Source organism: Asterias amurensis, chromosome 11 (assembly GCF_032118995.1).
Source record: "Asterias amurensis chromosome 11, ASM3211899v1".
NCBI classification, from domain to species: Eukaryota; Metazoa; Echinodermata; class Asteroidea; order Forcipulatida; family Asteriidae; genus Asterias; species Asterias amurensis.
In genome coordinates this window covers 6,548,860-6,569,338 of record NC_092658.1, presented here as the reverse complement: position 1 = coordinate 6,569,338, position 20,479 = coordinate 6,548,860, and the positions used below count along the sequence as shown (strand labels likewise).

At 38.9% G+C, this 20,479-nt stretch overlaps 2 protein-coding genes and 1 non-coding gene across 9 annotated transcripts in view; 1 reads left to right on the top strand and 2 right to left on the bottom strand.

Moving 5' to 3' along the window:
* Positions 1-7,741, bottom strand: part of LOC139943635 (eukaryotic elongation factor 2 kinase-like) — a 38,734-nt gene extending 30,993 nt beyond the window's left edge. For 3 of the 5 annotated variants that reach the window (XM_071940346.1, XM_071940350.1, XM_071940351.1), the window contains exons 1-2: positions 7,438-7,741; positions 33-556 (exon numbers count right to left, since the gene is read on the bottom strand). In XM_071940346.1, the coding sequence (XP_071796447.1) occupies positions 33-371 (339 nt within the window). In that variant the 5' untranslated portion in view covers positions 372-556; positions 7,438-7,741. Of the gene's footprint in view, positions 1-32; positions 557-3,105; positions 3,488-7,422 lie in introns of those variants that run through there. The other 2 variants (XM_071940348.1, XM_071940347.1) reach the window with 2 other exon arrangements.
* Positions 7,742-8,098: 357 nt separating this feature from the next.
* Positions 8,099-8,180, top strand: Trnal-uag (transfer RNA leucine (anticodon UAG)). Its single transcript has one exon. It is a non-coding gene; the product is annotated as a tRNA-Leu (tRNA).
* A 466-nt stretch (positions 8,181-8,646) lies between these two features.
* Positions 8,647-17,589, bottom strand: LOC139944477 (transmembrane protein 180-like). 3 transcript variants are annotated; one of them, XR_011786966.1, is made up of 6 exons: positions 17,433-17,589; positions 15,576-16,524; positions 14,614-14,768; positions 12,840-12,923; positions 10,941-12,526; positions 8,647-9,695 (listed from the first exon to the last, which is right to left on the bottom strand). XR_011786966.1 is itself a non-coding variant. In XM_071941501.1 (5 exons), exons 2-5 carry the CDS (start codon positions 16,458-16,460, stop codon positions 12,232-12,234), a joined length of 1,419 nt encoding a protein of 472 aa, XP_071797602.1. In that variant the 5' UTR covers positions 16,461-16,524; positions 17,433-17,589; the 3' UTR covers positions 8,647-12,231. The 3 variants fall into 3 exon arrangements, 2 of the variants coding, with proteins under 2 accessions (XP_071797602.1, XP_071797603.1); XM_071941501.1 differs by having other exon boundaries at positions 8,647-12,526; XM_071941502.1 differs by having other exon boundaries at positions 8,647-12,526; positions 17,309-17,442.
* Positions 17,590-20,479: the final 2,890 nt, after the last annotated feature.

Genomic DNA, 20,479 nt, shown 5'->3' with positions numbered 1-20,479 from the left:
CACAAGAGTTTAAAAAGTTGACATTCTCTCACCTCTTTTGCCATCTTGACTTTGACATTATCAATCACCCACTTGTTTGTACCAGCGCTGTACCGATGACGAACGGCGGTCTCAGTCAGGTAGTTCTCAAGATGGAACTCCAGCCAGGGATCTTTCACAGATTGCGCCTTTTTGATGGCATGCTTCCACTTCTTCCTCAGCGGGGGCGTTCTCTTCGTCTTCAACTCCTCCTGCTTAGAGGGAGGTTGCAACTCCCCACCCAGAAGGTAATCATCCACCAACGAGACCAGATGCATTTCTTCGTCATCTTCTGAGTTGTGTACTTCCTCGTTGAGGTTAAGGTTGAGGATTGGTGCAATGATCTCAGACATGCTGGAAAGGTTTGTTTATATACATACGAGCACATAGACATTCATAGATGCAAAGGACGTGTTGATCATTGCTCGGTGTTTACTGTAAGGTCTAGGTAAGTTCACGTTTTAAACCTGACAGCGTACCCTCGCTAGTGTACTGAATGAACCCTGTGAACTTGAAGTCGTTGACTGGTCTTAATCACCTGAAATGACAAAGTAAAACAGTTCATTTTACTAAAATGTTATCAGTGTTTTCTTAATCATGTTTTCTATCAGAAAATTTGATCAATGAACAGTTAAAGACACTGGACACTATTGGTAATTGTAAAAGACTAGCCTTCACAGCTGGTGTATCTCAACATATATACATAAAATAACAAACCTGTGAAAATTTGAGATCAATCGATCGTCGTAGTTCCGAGATAATAATGAAAGATAATGGAACACCCTTGTCACAGGAAGTTGTGTGCTTTCAGATGCTTGATTTCGAGACCTCAAATTCTAAATCTGAGGTCTCAAAATCAAATTTGCGGAAGACTACTTCTTTCTTAAAAACTACATTACTTCAGAGGGAGCCGTTTCTAACAATATTTTATACTATCAACCTCTTCCCATTACTTGTTACTAAGAAGGTTTTATGCTAATAATTATTTTGAGTAATTACCAATAGTGTCCACTGCCTTTAAGGAAACTTCAATTTGGTTTCAGAGCAGTTTGGGTGATTTACTTTAATTTCTGTAGAATTACTAATGTTTCTTGCTCAGAAAACAGAAAAAGCTGTCACAGTGTTTTAAAAAGTAAAACAAATAACAGCTTTTTGTCAAGGAAAGATGGGCTGTGTTGGGAGCGGAACCAGTGATTCAAGCGGGGTACAATTTTAAGGAAGAGACAATGGGCAAATGACTTTAGATACCGGCCTTAAATTAACCCACAGCACCCATGGCAATTGCAGTGGTGCCCTGTGCTTTTGCTGTGGTTCCCTTTGCAGTTTTTTTATATCACACAAATTTACACTTTCCACAGTAGTGCCCCTTTCCAGAGGAAAAAAGGTTGTGCCCCTATCCTTATCCGGATAGGGTCTGTGTTGGTTCGGTAAAATTTCAACACGGATACAAACAGCTTCGCTTTCACACTACATGTAGCTCTGCAGGAAATCAGCTTTTTGGTTACACGTGTAACTTTCAATCCGGATATTGTGGGGCCGTTTCACCGTCCTGCAAAATCTTACACGGATCGAAGCAGGACGCGGCTACTTTTTATCCACGCAGCGCCTTTTGTACACGCTGGACAACTGTAGTGTGCCTAATACTATCTATGTAGTGTGCGCGGATGGCGTCACGCACACTCAACACGGATCGAAAATTAACCCGGAGGTGCTCACACTACGGCTTTCCATCCGTGTTGGAATCTTCGACACGGATAGAGATTTATCAACCCACCTCCCGGGCAGGGTTGGTTTCGACACGGATAATGCGCCATATCCGGATCGACAGCGTGTTGAATGAAAAGTGTAGTGTGAAAAGGTCAGTGAACATTATCCGGATCGTATCCGTGTCCAACACAGAGATTTTTTGTAATGTGAAAAGGCCTATAAACAAGTCATAAAGATGAATATATATCGCCAAATTTGTCAATCCTACAGACTGAAACATCCATGGATCACTGGCTAGAAGCACCCAACAAACAAAGTTGCCATTATCCGATTACATTTTTTAAGAGTAAAATAACACAGTGTACAAAGCACATAAACTACACTGAAGTACTGTATCATAACTGTATGCAATTGCAAACCAGTGTGGAAGGGCTATAAGGGACAGGGGCAACGAAGAGCAGGGGCTATGAGAAGCAATGGCCATGGTAGGGGCTGGGCCCAGACAACCCCACTAACACAACGCTTGTGCCCTGTAATAAAAATGCTCTCATGAACAACAATGTACAGATATTAATCATGTGATATACAGCTCGCCTATTCTGCAGACTTCCAGATGGGTTGTTACCAACTGCATTAATGCACTGATACGTGTAGCTCTTATAAATGCCACCTGACTCATCTATTGTGTACATTATTAATGTTCTACACATTGATTGCAAAAAAATTAAAAATTCTCCCATACAGATTATATTAGCATTTATGAGGATGTCTTTTGCCAATTTTAGTAATCTCAACAAAAGAATTCAAGTCACTTGACCTTAACACTACCGTCCATGCTTTGGATGGACCCCTTGGTGATTGTTCCTTTTTATTGTCTGGCCAGAAAAAGGTGAAATGATACAAAGGTTATGGCATATCAGACACGGCAACATCATGCCTGATACCTGTACCATACTTCACCTGGATGGAGACAAATGGCTTGCTGCCATTTTAAGAGTTTGTGAATGATCTTCCCATCAAGGGAACTCGGCAAACTCCCGCAAGGGATATAAACACCAAGCTGTAAACAGCCAATCTCTCTCACAAACATTGGTTTAACTTATATGATTTCAACACAAAACCTAATTTTCCCCCACTTAGGTGCCCTTGACAAAGGAAACATGCTCGTCACAACAAAAAACTACACACCACCCACGCCAGTGATACCAGTACAAATTTAAAGTACATTAGGGAGGTGCCTAGTTGCTGCAGTTTGTACTGCAGCTAGTAATTAGCCACCACATCTTTCTTTGTTTACATCGACTGTCATAACATAAATTGAATCCCATACAAACCTAAATCCTCACGTACAAATTGAGCAACCAGTCAGTAAAAACCTACTTTTATACCAACGGGGCGTTCCCAACAGCAGAATCCTTGCAAATGGAGAGTTTTGCTATTTGTATACCACACCATATGGAGTCTTTGTTACCACAGCCAGCCAGCACCAGCACATGTGTGCTGTAACTTTCCACCCAGACAGGATCACTGTGTAATGAATGTACTACTAGACTATGCAGTATCAACACAAACACACACAGTGGCATGGCCCAGTTGCTACATTGTCCTGGATTGACCTACCGTCACTGATTGACCCTGACTGACCTTAAACTACTATACCTGGAGTCTATCCATGTGTAATTGATGAATTGAGCCAATCAGTGAGTGCTGACTGGAGCTGTGGTTGGCCAATAACCCTACCAAGTCGGCCATGAACCTATGAACCCAATGTGTAGTTCTTATCAACTGGATTATATTTGTGCGATATATGTGCATATAAGGAATTTCAAATCCCATCATGTAGACCTATTGAGCTTTACTGTACCAATGGTTCATGTACAATGTAGGATACACAGCAATCCGTAACCTGTACAATGAATGTATGATAAACTTCCATAGTTGGTAAACACTCTAGCTTCTACGATAATCCCTTCTTACCAACCGGATTATATCGAGTGCAATGTGCATAATATTAAAAAGGAATTTCAAACACTATAACACTGTACCCTTAGACCCTATTCACAATGCCCAGGGCATAGTATGTATACACACGCCTCTCCTGTCCGCCATTTTGTGTGTCAAAACGTGCACAAAAGGATGGTACACACACATGTTTACGCACTCCGAACAATGCACATCAGCCATTTTTGACTTATTGAAGAGTCCATTCCTTTGTGCACGTTTTGATACACAAAATAGCAGACAGGAGATGTGCATGATGAACGCGCTAAACATTGTGAAAAGGATGAATTGCAATACGCGTGATTAACTGCCATCTTTGATGTATTAACGATGGGAAAGTGCACGCGTTTTCCCTGGTTAATACATCAATGGCGTCCGATGACTCGTATTGCAATCCATCCATGATCTATCCTAGTCCTACCTCCATGTTGTAGGCAAGTTACAAACACAGTGCTTATGAATGTATAACCACATATCCATTAGTCGGTAAACACTCCATAATCACCACCCCCCCAACTCTAACCTTAAAGGGTTTATTTATGGCACATGTTTTTAACAAACACTACAAATACTCAGTATAGGCCTCCGCCTACACATTATATTCATTATTTCCTACAGGATTGTACAAAACCTTCACCATGCATAATGTGCAAACAAACAGCCGAAGACACTAAGGCACAAGGTCACCATGTACATGTATGAAAAAAGAAAACAACTTGTTTGCCGTTCCTTCCACTTTCTACCTTTAAATCCTGACAAGCACACTTGTAAACAAAACTTAAAATCCAGAGTGCCGTTTAACCTACAGTATGAGTCAGTGCATGGAGTAGTCATCTTTTTGACAAACATCAACTTGATTGCATTGAATGGTCTTGACATGTTTTGCTTCCAAAAATTTATTCTATAATTGGGCTCGTTAAAATTATTGTTTATCACAATTCACAATCTCTTTGTGTGTAGTATCATGATTAAAAAGTAGGCCCAAATCAACTTATTAAAAACACATTTAATACTATATCATGGCTTGAGTTTGGAGTGAAATTCAACAAGATCTCAGCAGGTCTTGTAATTACACAAACAAAGGCTGCCCTTCCAGAAAACTTTTAAAATTCACCTTATTTTCGCACAGTTTTAAAAGGCGTTCTGTCATTTTTGTTGTGCCGTATTTTTAAGTTGCTTTAGAGGTGGATTATAACGGCTGCTTTAAAAGTCTTATTGTACGTGATGGATTAAGATGTCTGTGGTTGTAATAATGTACAGGCCTGGAATTACACTGATGCCCTTCCAACTGGCCGTGATGCCCCTCGAAAAAACACCATTTTCACGACCAAAACTGCCGTGCCCTTTTTTCCCGTTGGCCGTCGTGTTATTTTTTTACCCAAGCCCAAGGTTTTATTATTGACACAAACATTTGTTTTCGGCCGACTACTTTACGGCCGACATCCCAACAATATTTATAGCAGTCATGGTATTCAACGTTACAAGCGCAACGGAGATTCCACTCCTGAGTCATCGCACACGTAGTGCTAACCTGCATCGCATATAATCCACATGCTCGTTTATCTGACATCCTGATTTCACAAGGAACCAGTCTTAGAACACAATCCATTGATCGACAGAGGGCGCTGTTGTTAAAATGCCCATATATGGTATCTTCCGTTTGTGAATGGACGAAATATTGTTGGTGAATGAAATGACTCTTGAAAGTGTTTACGAAGGAATTTGCCAAAATAAAGACGCAAAAAGAGCGTTTGGAGGAAGATGTAAAATAAATCATTTGGTTTCTTTATGAATTTAGATGATTTATCAATATCTTGAATAACATACATTTATATCATTTATCAATATCTTATTCGTAAAAAAAACTGTTCCATTGGGTTAACCACCCGTAGGGAAACCTCTAGCCCATTTTTTTATTTACTTGTTTAATAAGGCTCATGACCCTTTCGATAACTTACTGGCCTTCGCGCCTTCTTTATTTTAAAACTTTTGGCCTTGGTGCCCTTTCTACTGGCCTTGGTGCCCTTCAAAATTTGCCTACATGTATATCCAAGCCCAAAGTGGCCTTGCTTTAAAAAAATTCTAATTCCAGGCCTAAATGTATTCCAGTCTTTAACTGCTTTAAGGTACGAATGAGTATAAGCCCAGAATATTGGCTGCAAATAGTAGGCCGCCAGTGATCAGTGCAAGAAAGTGTTTAATCAGAAGTTAGTGCACTACGTGGGATCGGAACACGCTAATTTAAATTTTCTTTTCACAAAATATTTACACCAAAGGAGAAAATTCAACAATTTTAACTAAAGCGAACTTTGAGTTCCAACTACAAGGAACATTTGAGTAAAAGTTCAGACTCCCGAGTTAGGTAGAGATATTTTTAACAGCTTCTTGACCTTTATACGTTGCCTGCAACGGAGGAGTCCAACCTGGGCTAGGACCAGTTGAAGGAAGTCATTGAAGATGTGGTGTGGTGTGCAAATTTTAATGTCCATCGAGTTTTAGTTTATGTTCACGTACTTAATATAAACAAGTGAAGATAGTTAGGGCATCGATTGATATATCACATCATTATTTTTTTCCCGATTCAAAGAAAAAGGCATAATACCGTGAACACTGGTACGAAACAGGTCAACTCGTACCCAAGTCAACTCGTACCCAAGTCAATTCGTACCCAAATTATTATACCCAAGTCAACTCGTACCCAAGTCAACTCGTACCCAAGTCAACTCGTACCCAGGTCAACTCGTACCCAAGTCAACTCGTACCGTATAACGTACGTTGTATGCCGATACGGAGAATCCGTGCGGCGTGATTTTATAAGCGACGGGAAATAAAATTGATGTTCTACTCACTTTTATTAAAAACAATACCTTCTCACGAATTTCATTTTAAATAATGCTAGATGTTCAGCTCTCTTCTGCCTTTTTTTTCTTTTTTTCGGTGTTTGGTGCTTATAAAGACATGTGAGACATAAACAGGGTTAATTTTTTTTTTTAAGGTTCAGGTTCTTCTCTTTTTTGCAAACTCATTCAATATAAAAACATACAATGTATAGTACGCAAATGTTCTGTGTTTTTCTTGTTAAAGGGTTCCCATTAGAAAATTTCATGATAAAAATTCATTCAATTCCATCATCTGCGTATGTTATGATTATCTTTTTTATATGTATCTGCAACATGACAAAAGAAATCATTACAACAATGAATAAAAAATGTATGATTTACATAACAAAAATTAAATAAACCACAATATTTATCTGTACGAGTTGAAACTCCAAAATTTTGTAAAAATTTATTTGGGTACGAGTTGACTCGGGTACGAGTTGACTCGGGTACGAGTTGACTCGGGTACGAGTTGACTCGGGTACGAGTTGACTCGGGTACGAGTTGACTCGGGTACGAGTTGACTCGGGTACGAGTTGACTCGGGTACGAGTTGACTCGGGTACGAGATGACTCGGGTACGAGTTGACTCGGGTACGAGTTGACTCGGGTACGAGTTGACTCGGGTACGAGATGACCCGAATTCCACTGGTAGTAAGAGGAAGATAAAACTCTTTTATTTTATGTTTTACATGTAGTCTTAGTTTCTAGAAGTAGCTTATCTAATCCGAACTAGAACTATGGTATGAGGTTCGTCATGTGGAGACGATGGCGGAACGAACCTCATACTTGTTCATAGTTCCTAGGAGTAGGCTTACCTATGGTTTACCTACCTTCTTCGTCTTGGCCTTTTCGTACAGACAGACGTCCGTGTCTCCTCACTCCAGAGTCCAGGCACGTCGTCTGTTAACTAAAGTCGTTTTATTATCTTGATTTGCCTCCTTCTAAGTTCTATTTTAGGACGGTCTTTGATTGACTTGAGGTATGATGACCAATGAAGTTTCTCGTCTGCACCTGCACGAGAAGTTTGAGAAAACACACGAAGTTGTCCTATGTTTGTCGTCCACCACAAGGAATAATGCATCAAAATGACATCACTCTTTATTTGTGGCTGGCTCTGGATGTTGTTGTTTTGGTTTGCGCGGCCCCTCTCTACTGCATGCGACATGCGCGAGAGCTGCGGATATTTAATTGTCCGGAACCAGACTATTCTTATACAAGTAATTGCCTCGGAAGTGGTACGGAACCAGACTTATTAAAACTGCACGTATTGCATATGATGACGTGTGGTGATTGGCTTTTTTGTGTGGGGGGGGGGGGGGCTAAAAAGATAACCAGAGTGCATGCAGTGTGTTTGGTCTGCCACGCATGTCCACACAGTTTGTTTCCCCAGTGTTACAATTTGTTAACAAAAAAATTGACACAAATCTCATTATTATTCTTTTCTTTTTTGTGTATAGATATAAATCTCATGGAATTTCAACCTCGTTCTGAGGTAGCGTGGCCGAGTGGTCTAAGGCGCTGGTTTTAGGCACCAGTCATTACGATGGCGTGGGTTCGAATCCCACCGCTGCCATCAATTTCTTATTTTCACGTTCAAAACATCAACAGAAAGATAACTCTCTCCCATGTTCTTGTATTCAGCTCCAATTTACAATGCTCCGCTGATCTTCCTTTCCATCACATTACACACTATCCATCTAAACCCTTTCCCAAACCAGAGTAAAACAATAAAAATGTTGAAACACACAAGGCGTGTTTTGTTCAAAATGTACACTCCATTCTTCCTTCAACGCTTGCCACAAAGCTCTACTCTTAGCCAATGATACATCTTCCTTTATCATCAGTGAGGGCGCTGTTCATATTGGGCAAATGAATAGTGATGACCCCAAATCATTCAAAAACATACAAATGAGACACATTTTGTGCGATGAAGCATCTGATTTTGATGACCCAAGTTCTGTTGATATCACCTTGAATGCACATTACTACAAAACAATAATAAACGACTCAATGGAACAAAATATAATCACCAAATTAACATCTTGTTATTGTTCTTTTTTTATTTCCTTGAAATGGAATTTACTGATAGATATAAATAAAGACAATAAGTTTTTGTTTTGATTTTGTTTGGGTTTCTTTGTAAAATCTATGTTTTAAAACAAGGATGGTGGTAGACTTGTCCAAAGTTTTTTCAGCACAAAACCATCATCCCAACACAAACCAAATCAACAAAATTAAGACCACTCTGCATGTCTGTGAGTTATCAAAATACTCCACGAGAGTGGCATTAAAAGCTACACCTCATAAACAAAATATTCCTTTTCAGCTTAAAGGCAGTTGACACTATTGGTAATTGTCAAAGACTATAGCCTTCACAGTTAGTGTATCTCAACATTTGCATATAATAACAAAACTGTGAACATTTTTAGCTCAATTGATCATCAAAGTTGCGAGATAATAATGAAAGAAGAAAACACCCTTGTCATACAAAGTTGTGTGCGTTTAGATGGTTGATTTCAAGACCTCAAGTTCTAAACTTGAAGTCTCTAAATCAAATTCTAGGAAAAATACTTCTTTCCCCAAAACTATGGCACTTCAGAGGGAGTTGTTTCACACAATGTTTTATACCACCAACCTCTCCCCATTACTTGTCACAAGAAAGGTTTTTTTTTTTACTAATAGTGTCCACTGCCTTTAAAGCAGTTTCCCTCACCATTTTTATGTATATAGAAACCAAACATTAAAACATTTAAATATCACCTGACCTATAACTATGAGATATATCCTGTTATAACTTCTATTTTCACATAATGCTGGTGATGAGCAAAATTGTCTACTAAATTGATTTGTTGAGAAACATTTCAAAAGCTTTCACGATATTTTCATAAAAACCAACAGATCCATCCAAGTTTAGAGAGGTTTGAAGGTTGCATTCAAAATCAAATGTACACCATGGAATTACCACAAGTTGTCTGAAGGTGATCTCTTGAAATTCCACTTTTTTAGTTCAGCATACTTTAAAACAACCGATTTCTTATCAGCATGGCACTTCAGATGAAATATGTTTGCAGTATGCTTTTATTACCATCTGTAAAACAAGGATTTCAGATTAACAATTTGAAAATCCTTTAAAAAAAATTGCATTAATCAAAACTTTATCATACAAATTTGTCTTTAACTTAGTTTTACTTTGACAGTCCTTTTAATGTTTATGTTTATTGCTCAGTACCTTGTCAAATATTTTTTTAGCTAAAAGACAGTGGACACTATTGGTAAATTGTCAAAGACTAGTCTTCTCACATGGTGTATTTCAACATACGCATAAAATAACAACCCTGTGAAAATTTGAGCTCAATCGGTCATCGAGGTTGCGAGATATTAATGAAAGAAAAAAACACCCTTGTCGCACCATGGTCACACAAATTTGTGTGCTTTCAGTTGCTTGATTTCGAGACCTCCAATTCTAAACTTGAGGTCTCAAAATCAAAGTCGTGGAAAATTACTTCTTCCTTGAAAACTACCTCACTTCAGAGGGAGCCGTTTCTCACAATGTTTTATACTATCAACCTCTCCCTATTACTCGTTACCAATAAAGGTTTAATGATAATAATTATTTTGAGTAATTACCAATAGTGTCCACTGCCTTTAACTTTTTATAAAACTACTTTGTGTGCAATTTGAATATATCGGTTTGTTCATCTTTTTGTTTTAATTCCTCTGGTAATTGTTTGTGTTTTCGAAAGGTGTTGTACTTGTATTGTAAATCTACTTGCAATTCCACTGGTGCCGTGATTAATATCAAATTCATTTTAAAATAAACTATTTATACAGAATAAATGAATCATAATAAGAGAATAAAATATGTAAATTCTACATCAACTGCATTTGGTTCACCAATAAGTACTGACACCTTGTTCATAACTAATATAAACGATAGCTGGAAGCTGTAATGAAAACAATCTTATTCATTAATTCTCTATCAATAAACATGCCTCTCTTCAGCGACAATCAGCATATCCAATGCTGAACTACTTTTTAGAGAGGGCAGGGGCTCAAAATGATGTCAAATTCAGTTTTGTGATCCAGTCATTTTCCAATAGATCCTAGAGTCCTCATGATAGGTGAAAAAGGAACAATCAGCCTCTAACCTCAAGTTAAAACGATGATACCACTGCATTTAAAACTCTTTCCAGTGCAATACCCGTCAACATTGTGTGATGACGTCACATTTCAATATAGCCTTTCCATTTTGGTACAGAGAATTTTCAGTTCATTCCTGACTATTGAAGAAACTCAAATGGCATTAAACCTTACCTTTGGAATGTACACTCACCTCTTGTTTTTGGTGTCCCAAATCACATTTCAAATGAATTGCTCTGAAAGAGTATCAAATAATGAGAGGCTAAAGAATTTTTCTCCACCTTCCTGCGGACTCTGCCAATTGGAAAAAAACAATGCATAAATAAACTGAAATGACCTCTGAGACACTCTTTAACCTCTTCTATGTATAGACGATGTGACCTATGTTTACATTCAAACCGCCCTCTGTTGACAAAACACTCATGCGTCATGTTTCACCGAGTTGCGCAGTCACAGTAAGATTGCATACACTTTCTAGCTGGCTGCCAAAACACAAATGTTTTGCCCGGCGGTACGTGTGAATCATGTTATGGTTTTCGTGTGACGCCAGAGGTCACATCGTCTATAAAGTGTTTTATTACAAAAAAGATTAATAAGGGAAGGTGTGGTGCACTTAATACATCAATTCCAAATACAAATCTTGTTAATAAAGATGCAGCATGGAAAACCCATAGAGACAGGGTTTTCAAACTTATACACTGTTACAAAGTCAATAGCCCTAGCAAGGATGGAGCTACCATTTTTAAAATAGAAACAGCATTCTGCAGTTCTGGCAAAAGTTTGTGCACATTTTATTATAGGAAACACATGAAAAACAAATTGAAGAGAAATTTTGTTCGAGGTAAATGACACTTGAAGTGAAGTTTGAAGCAATGAAGTTGAAGTAAATTTGCGACCAAAGTTGTACCTTCCCTTAAATGATTTCAGTAGATAAAAAGAAATTCAGCCTGGGCTTTTAAAAAAGTTACTTTTTAACTTGAGGGTTCCTTCTGGATTTCTGCACATCAAAAGGCTGAAATACTTAGAGAACTATTTCTCAAATAATTTTTGGTTGAACAACGCAAATTCACAGTTCAGTGGGACTTGAATCTGCGGCATTCAGGTTCTTGTGTCTATAGCCTCTACCAGCTGAGCTATCTAGCCCTATGTTGGCGGTCTCCCTATTTTGTCAGGATCTTTGTTAGGGGTGCCAATCAGAAGCCATATACATGTAACCAGTAACCGCTGTATATCCAGGGATTACAATGAAGTTACGATATAAACTGGGAAGTGGCAGCCAGGGGATGCAACTTTTTATTTCAACAATCTAGATATTTACTGAATAGAGAGATCGCTGACATAGGGATAGATCAGTTGGTAGAGCGCCAGCACGCTAATTCGGATGTGGCAGGTTTAAATCCTGCTTCAGTAAATTTTGCTTTGTTCAACCCAAACTCACTTTACAAATTAACCCAGTCAGTTTCCTTTGTGGTTTATTACTAGAATTATTGCTCAATATGTTTCGGTGCAATGATATGACTATTGCGAATGGTATATGGATACCACACTAGAATCTGCAGACAGCCAATTAGAACAGGAATAAAACATGCCACAGTAAACATGGCTGACTGAAGATCTGCAAGAGGGCCAGCTATGTCTGCGTTGTTGGCATTTTCCTCCAGTTGTAATGTCTGGTAGCTGTGACGATTCAATATGTTCAGGATGATCATTGGAGCAAAGGAGTTTGCAGCCTTCGTGAACAAGGCATTGTAACCAAACACACTGGATGAAATTGGAGTTCTAGAAAGATATGAATATCAAAATAGTTTGTTTTAAAGAAGACAATTTGAATATTTTGCTTTCTGCAAAGACAGATTAAAGATGCATGGTCTGATTTTTTGCCAAAAGGTAGGAAATCTGCCTTGATTACTACTTTCCCTTATTGAATCAAGGGAACTTCTCATTGTTAAACTTCACTGCTGTGGAGCGAGTTTTTTGTATTAAAATCGGTCTCAACAATTTAGCAAGCTTGCTCTAGTCATCGACAGGAGACTGTTACACAGCAACAAAAAGATAGGCATATAAGCATAAATCGATAAGATTGTTTCTTTACCTTCGACTGTATTTCTCTTTATCATGATCAATAATGTCAGAGAGAGGAAGATTAAAAAAGGAAAACATGGCAGCGGGACCAGACCTGCAACAAAACATATCAATCATAACATTTATACATTATGGGATGATATTTGAGCAATTGTAAATAAGACTTAGCCATCCAAAGATGGGGGAAAGCAAGGACTGACTTTGTTGCCAAGACGGCAAACTTGCATTTTTAAAGACTACGTATGCTAAAAGACATTTTTGACATTAATTGATCACTGATCCCACAATCTTTCTCAAGGACAAAAGTGTCTCAAGACTCAAACCCACACTCTACTAATCAGAAACACCAGAGTTCGAGTCTGGTGCTCTTCAATGAAGTGGATACTATTAGTAATGACTCAAAACAATTATTAGCATAAAACCTCACTTGGTAACGAGTTATGGGGAGAGGTTGATAGTATAAAACATTGTGAGAAATGGCTTCCTACGTGTCCTATAAAGTGGCGTAGTTTTCGAGAAAGAAGTAATTTTCTACAAATTTGATTTCAAGACCTCAGATTTAGAATTTGAGGTCTCAAATCAAACATCTGAATGCACATAACTTCATGTGACAAGGGTGTTTTTTTCTTTTATATTATATAGTTATCTCGCAAGTCGCAACTCAGACAACCATGTAAGCTCAAATTTTCACAGGTTTGTTATTTTATGCAAATGTTGAGATACACATAAAGAAAAGACTGGTCTTTGACAATTACCAATAGTGTCCAGAGGTCGATTGCACAAAAAGTTAGGACTAAGAGATATCAAAAACTAACAGCTAGTCCTAAGTTAGGACTAGTAACTGGTCCTAACTCAAGATGAGACTAGTCCAAACTCTTTGTGAAATCCAGCCATGGTCTTTAAAACTACTCTGCTATGATCAGTAAAAAAATATAGAATAGTGTAAAAGCTGGTGGACTAGTGAAATAACTAGCTGTCTCCTCAATTAAAAAACTTAGGGGTGCACCCCACTGAATAGGGAGAGAACAGAGCATCAAAATACTCGACTATAGACCAATTTGAGAGTGCAAGAAAAGGAACACAGTGTAAACACTTTGCCAATTGTGACCTGGGGGTTGTTGACTTCCAACTTGAGGTATTATGAATGACATAGGCCCTGAAATAAATGGTCCTATTTGCTGAGAGGTGTAGGGACATTTTTCAAGATTAATGCTTGGCGGTTTGGAAAATTACATCGTTTTAGGGGCGTGTTTATTTGGAGGGAGACTAACTCAGCGAGCTTTACTTCCCATATCTAATTGAATAAAGGATAAAGGTTCAAGAGTCAAAGAACAATTTCATTTAAAAAAAAATTGATGTGAGACCTCAAAGTATTTTGTGTATTTTGTGTGTATTTTTTAGTAGGTGCATCCTCAGTGCAATTCCAATGGGAAACTTTGGAACGCTGCGTGGCAACAGATTTACCAAGTATATTTCCATTGTTTACGTAGTTCTGATCATGCGTGCATTACTGAGAACACTACTGAGAACAATGTATTTACCTGGTAAAACCCAGTTCATACATCAAGCGAATGCTAATGTGACGTCATAAACTCGTAATGAATTTTTTGCAGTAGTTAAGCTGTACCCGACTCTTGCGAATATTCGCAGGGGAAAACGAGTTGTGACATCATATTCGCCTCGCAATTGCCGGAAGTATGAACGGGGCTTAAGTCTGCTTCCACCTAGTGTCCATACAAGTCTCCCATTGAACATTTCTGAATAAACCAGTTCCCAATACTCACATGTCAATCAAAAAGAAAATTGTCAGAATCCAGGTGTGAGTTTGTCCAATGGCGTACATGGTCACACCACTAATGACCTTGATAGCGAAGGAATACAATAAGACTTTGTAGTAGCCGAACTTTCCAGCCACTGGACCCAACACAAGAACCAAAACCTGTGAAAGCAAAAAATAAAAACAAAAAGACTTTAAATACAAGTATACTTCTAAATTTTTCTATGTTATACGAACATTTAAGCTAAACGTAGGGTCAAAGATTATTTTCTGCCCAACGCACTAGTCTTGGTTTCAAGGTCACACACAACCAATGTTTCGATCTATGCACGGCAAACTAGTGTACACACTTGTAATGTACACGCTTGTAATAAAATCAGAGAAACAGAGCGCCCGCTACATTCGTTCGTTACAAGCGTGTACATTTTTTGCCGTGCATAGATCGGAACGTTGGTTGTATGTGACAGCGCAACACCAATGGTCTTGGAACCAAGACTACCAACGTATATGAAGTGCTGATCTGTAGGAAAAATTATCAAGAATGATTCACTGGTGAAAGTTTCACCTGCATACAGTGTCTACTTGTTGGAAAAGCAGAATGTGGGTTTGTGTTCCAGTTCAAGACACTTGTTTCCTTGAACAAGATACTTTACCATAACTTTTTACTGCCTTTTACTTCAAATAGCAGTTTTAAAGGAACATGTTGTCTTCAATTGGGCAAGTTCGTAAGTTCCCTCTAAACTGTAGGTCCCAAACACTCGAATTGCCATGCATGTAAAACAATACTGTTCCAGACCAGACTTTTTTGAGAAGTGTGTTTCGGGTTCACAGGGCAAGCACCCTTGTTAACAGGTGTCCTAAGGCTTGCGAGCTACAGTGACGTACCTCAGTGTAACTCAGCTATAATGCATCCTTGGTTGCATTACTGGAAATATATTCCTACAACAAATAATATTCTTTATAAAGTACCTGAGGTAGAATAAATGCCGAGCCGTAAAGCATTCTTCTTGCAAGAGGAGTAATATCAGTGGATGGGATGAGCTGATCAGCGAAGATAGACAAGAAATTGGCCTCATACGTACAGTGAAGTATCTGACAGAAGTTCATCGTCACAAAGCGCAAAAAATTCTTTTCAGTGACGATTTGCTTGAATTGAGTCCACGCTAGTAGCTTTGAAGATGGATGTTTTGATGATTCTTCCTGTTTGAATAACGGCTCCACAAGGTGCCCACCATCGTACATTGTGACCACATTGCAGCCTGTGTAATGCATGGCAAGCCAACTCACCAACGCCAAAAAGACACAGAACATCTGAAAGGCCCTGAAGTTCTCCAAACTTGAGGATATGAACTCAGCACCAAAGACACTCGTTGCGCCAAAAATGGACGCAACCTGGCAATACTTCGTGAGACGCAGTCTGTCCTCGTGAACGCTTGAAATCTCGGCAAACATTGCACAGTGTGCGAGTAAAACAAAAGTTAACAAAGTATCATAGCAACAGAGAGTTATCATTAAATGTATTCCAGCCAGCCAGCCGTAGGTGTCGTAATCACCCCATGGAAACCAGGGCAACAAAAAGCAGAGACTGAAAAGTGGAGCTCCGTATAAGATGGAATGTCTTCGACTACGGAATGCCTTGATTTGAGAATTATCTTGCCAATACGCAAAGAGGGGATCATTGGTGGCGTTCCAGATGAGGTAAACAACCTGAGCTGCTGAAAACCAAGACTCGGAAATGTTATAACGAGTCAAAAACAACTTCACGTAATAGAACTGAAACACAGAGGATGTGAGCTTGTTACCAAACACCGTCAAGGCAAAGGCAACAGAATTCGTATGAAGTCTAAAAACCATGATGAATCCACGTCAATCCTGACTGGCCATAAACTGATTTCAAAAGGCTCCAGATGAAACCAGGCTGCAGGAACAAAATAAAAATATATATTTATCAAATAATAAACTAAAAACACCTGATTTTTAAAGGTGTTAATTATACAGGATTGGTAGAGCTTACAAAATGGTCACAGATGTTTTGTGTGATCAACCATAAAATAACAAAGCTGTAAAAATGTGGCCTTAAATCTGTTTTGTGAGTCGAGAGAAAATGGTGAAAACCCATGCACAATATGAAGCAATTAAAACCAGGCTGTTTTTATGTATTAAAATACAGTTTTTTCAAATATAAGTTAATTTCAAAAAGGAAATAACTATTTCACAAAAATTGTAATGCTAGACTTCAAAATGATGCTTTTTATTCTTATTAGACCTATACAAATTCGACGACCAATCGAGCTCAAATTTTCACAGGTTTGCTATTGTGTGCATATGTTGAGATACACCAATCAATTAAATTATATTGAGATACACCAAAATTTCACAGGTTTTTTATTTTGTGCATAATATGTTGAGATACATCAAATATGCGAGATACACTGCATTTTCACAGGTTTATTATTTTGTGCATATATGTTCTTGTTGAGATACACCAATTACTTTAGGCCTATGTAGTATGTTGAGATATTTTACACCAACATTTTCACAGGTTTGTTGTTTTGTGCATATGTTGAGATACACCAACATTTGCACAGGTTTGATATTTTGGCTGAAATCGGCATAATAAAAAAGTGCTGAGCTATATTCTACGCCATCATGACCATGTGGTTATTTCCGTTACCGCTACACTGCTCACAGTGCTAGCCCACCTTGTTGAGCTAGCTGTTTAATGGCTCCGCTTCATCGGTCTCATATCACTGTCGCCATCAAGGTGGGCTACCGCTTTTGCCTGTTTGCTACTGCACTACATGTATGATTTTCAGCTGGATTTACCTGGTAACCTGAATATTGTAAATGTTCCTTCCTTCCTTTCACTTCCTCTATGTGGATCCTGCTAAGTACTGATGTACGTGTCCCTACCTGAGACTTGGGAGCACACGACAGGACGATAACAATCTCCCAGGGCAGTCGAACTACTGCTGCAGCAGCTGCTGAGGCGACGGACGTGGACAACAAGTACAGCGCCCCCTACGCCCATATCTCTCTACGTACTTTGTATTAGCTCGTCCTCAGCGCCTTATTGTACGTGCGTGTTACACCCCCACCCCCAACCTAACCAAACGGGGCCAATTTCATAGAACTGCTTAAGCAAAAAATTGATTACCGGTGAGTACGAAAATAGCTTGCTTATTTTATACATGGTACTGGCCAAAATTTCATGTCGATGAGTCTTCTTGGCCGGTTATCTGATTTTACTAATATTAAGGATTTTTTTGCAACATTTAGCTCTTTGAAACTGGGCCCAGTAGACACTGTATTCGGGTGAAACTTTCTCGGCATGCTTTTCTTTTGTCTTCAGTTATAAATCAGCATTATGCTGTTAATTAGAACAATTAACTTACCTGAACATGGGCAGTTGTAAACCGTATCGCAATGCTCCCCAGCCACGGGGTCTGCTTTCCGCACTAGTGCGGCTTGGCTTGTGGATATCGATTTGCAAAGAAAAGAAGACAGTCAGTCAGAGGACAATTTTTTCGTTACACTTCTTCCAAGTGAGTTTATTTCAATTCAAGCAATGTGATATAACGTATGATATAGTTGGTATTATAAACAATAAATAAATAAGGAGTATGTTTTCACTTTTTTTTCAATAAAATCCAAAATGGTACTCTTTCCTCCAAAAACAAATTCGCCCAATACAAGGCAAAGTGTCCCTTTACCCAACTTCAAGAATTTTGAAAAAATATAAATATTTCTGCCGTTGATCGACGGCGTGCGTGAAAATGGAAATACTCAGTTGACGTCATGATTGGGAGTTTGCTTTGTTAGAGCTCCATGCTGCAAAGTGGCTATACAAAATGGTGCTCCCACACGATGCAGCATGAGTGATGACGTAACACGTTTTTTTTGTGAGTCTTTCTGAGCACCTGAGACTGGTATTCAAAATGATCGATTTTAGTATACAAAATTAAAATCTGTTTAATCTCATAGCTTATGTGAACTCAATTTCCTCATGGAACAGCATTTGAAATTAATCTCAGGAAAGATCACCTTTTCGTCCTGAGTAGATCTTTAAAGAGAAAACATGCAGCGTCAGGCTCCTTTATAATTTTGTAGACCACAACATCATTAAATTCCTTAGACAAAATTAATTTGAGAGTCAATTAAAGAGGTACACAAGCAAAGATTTTGGTATGTATTGTGTGCAGCCCCCCCCCCCACAACCACTCCACCACCACCAGAAACCAAGCCCTCAAACCCGAAACTAAGAGGGTCCTACAAAAAAATAGCTTCGCTAAAATTCACAACGAACATTTACATTGAAGAATAGCGAAGAAAATATTATTTCAGGGACCAAAAAGGTCCCTTTTCTTTCCACCAGTTAGTCTGTATCATGTGACGCTCTCTCTACGCAGTTAGTAAAGTTATAACAACTTCTAAAATGATTGTTTTTCCCCTAGTAGGCCCAAACTTGTTCTTCAATATCAAAACATCTCATCAATGTACTTATTTGAAAAAGAGGTCAAATCTGAATCTGCATTATTGTGCTAGATCGAACTTCTCTCCAGTTCATTGGGGGACATCGTCTGTAGTTGGATTCTTGAACTTGGCTGCGGCCATCTCCTTGACAAACCCACTGGTCTGCGTGACTTTGCCTAAATAATTATTGCTCTCCGGGCATTCGACCCGACTACTGGCAAATAGCCTTGCTCAAGCAGTCGCATTATTCGCTCCGCAAAGGCGCCGCTGTAAACCCACCCATATACCCTGTTCGTGGTATGGTGCGTGCGATCACACCGCATGACCCACCCGTATACACACTGTCAGATCGTACGAATACTGTTCACACAAGTCATCGCACTCGTACCACTAACCGCATGCGGAGGCCGTCGGTGCGCTGTACGAGGAAAATAGAACGCTCCGGGGATCACCGAGAAAGTCATAGTTTTTAACCATTGCACGAGTAAAAGCAGTCAATATTTGTTTTATAACACCCCAAACATTTCTAAATACTGTACTGTTATTACTAAGTTACAGACCTGAATGCTACAATCCACAGACGACGCGAATACAGATTGCAAACACTTTTACTTTATGTGTTGCATGATGTAGTGTCGTGCAATCCGAAATGGTTACAGACTATTAATTTGTCATCCTCGTACACGCAACGGACGTCTGGGTATTGCACTCCGTGTGCTAGTCTGTCGGACTAGCGCACGGCGCCATGTGCTAGTCTTCGGACTAGCGCATGGCAAACTGACATCACCAGGTCGTCGTCTAGCAAAACTAAGAAATGTCATGTGACGCGCTCTAAACCAATGAGCAGGCAGAATACTTGCAAGGGGTGTTATTAATGTAGATATAGATGTAGGCAAATGTACACAGTACAGACCTTTTCGCAAATTAATACCATTGTTCCTGTTGAATGAGGTACATGCTGCATGGTCTAGCCTAGAGATCAAACTTACACATTGCTAGCTAGACCTTATATATTAAAGTATACATGTACCAGCATGTCTTAAAGTCATTGGACACTTTCGTTTAACAGTATTGTCCAAGGCCCACACTTCGTGTATCACAGCTTTTATATAAAATAACAAACCTGTGACAATTTAGGCTCAATTAGTCATCGGAGTAGGGAGAAAATAACGGGAAAACCCACCCTTGTTTCCGCACGTTCCGCCGCGTCATGACATTGTGTTTAAAATAAATACGTAATTCTCGATGTCGAGAATAGATATTGTTTTAATGTTTTAATAATATTTCAAGAGAAGTCTTTCACCATTACCTTCTGTAAACCCTGTAAGTAATTTGTAAATGTGTGAACTCTTAATTGTTTTTCTGTTCCGAAAGTGTCCAATGGCGGTCCTACTACTTGC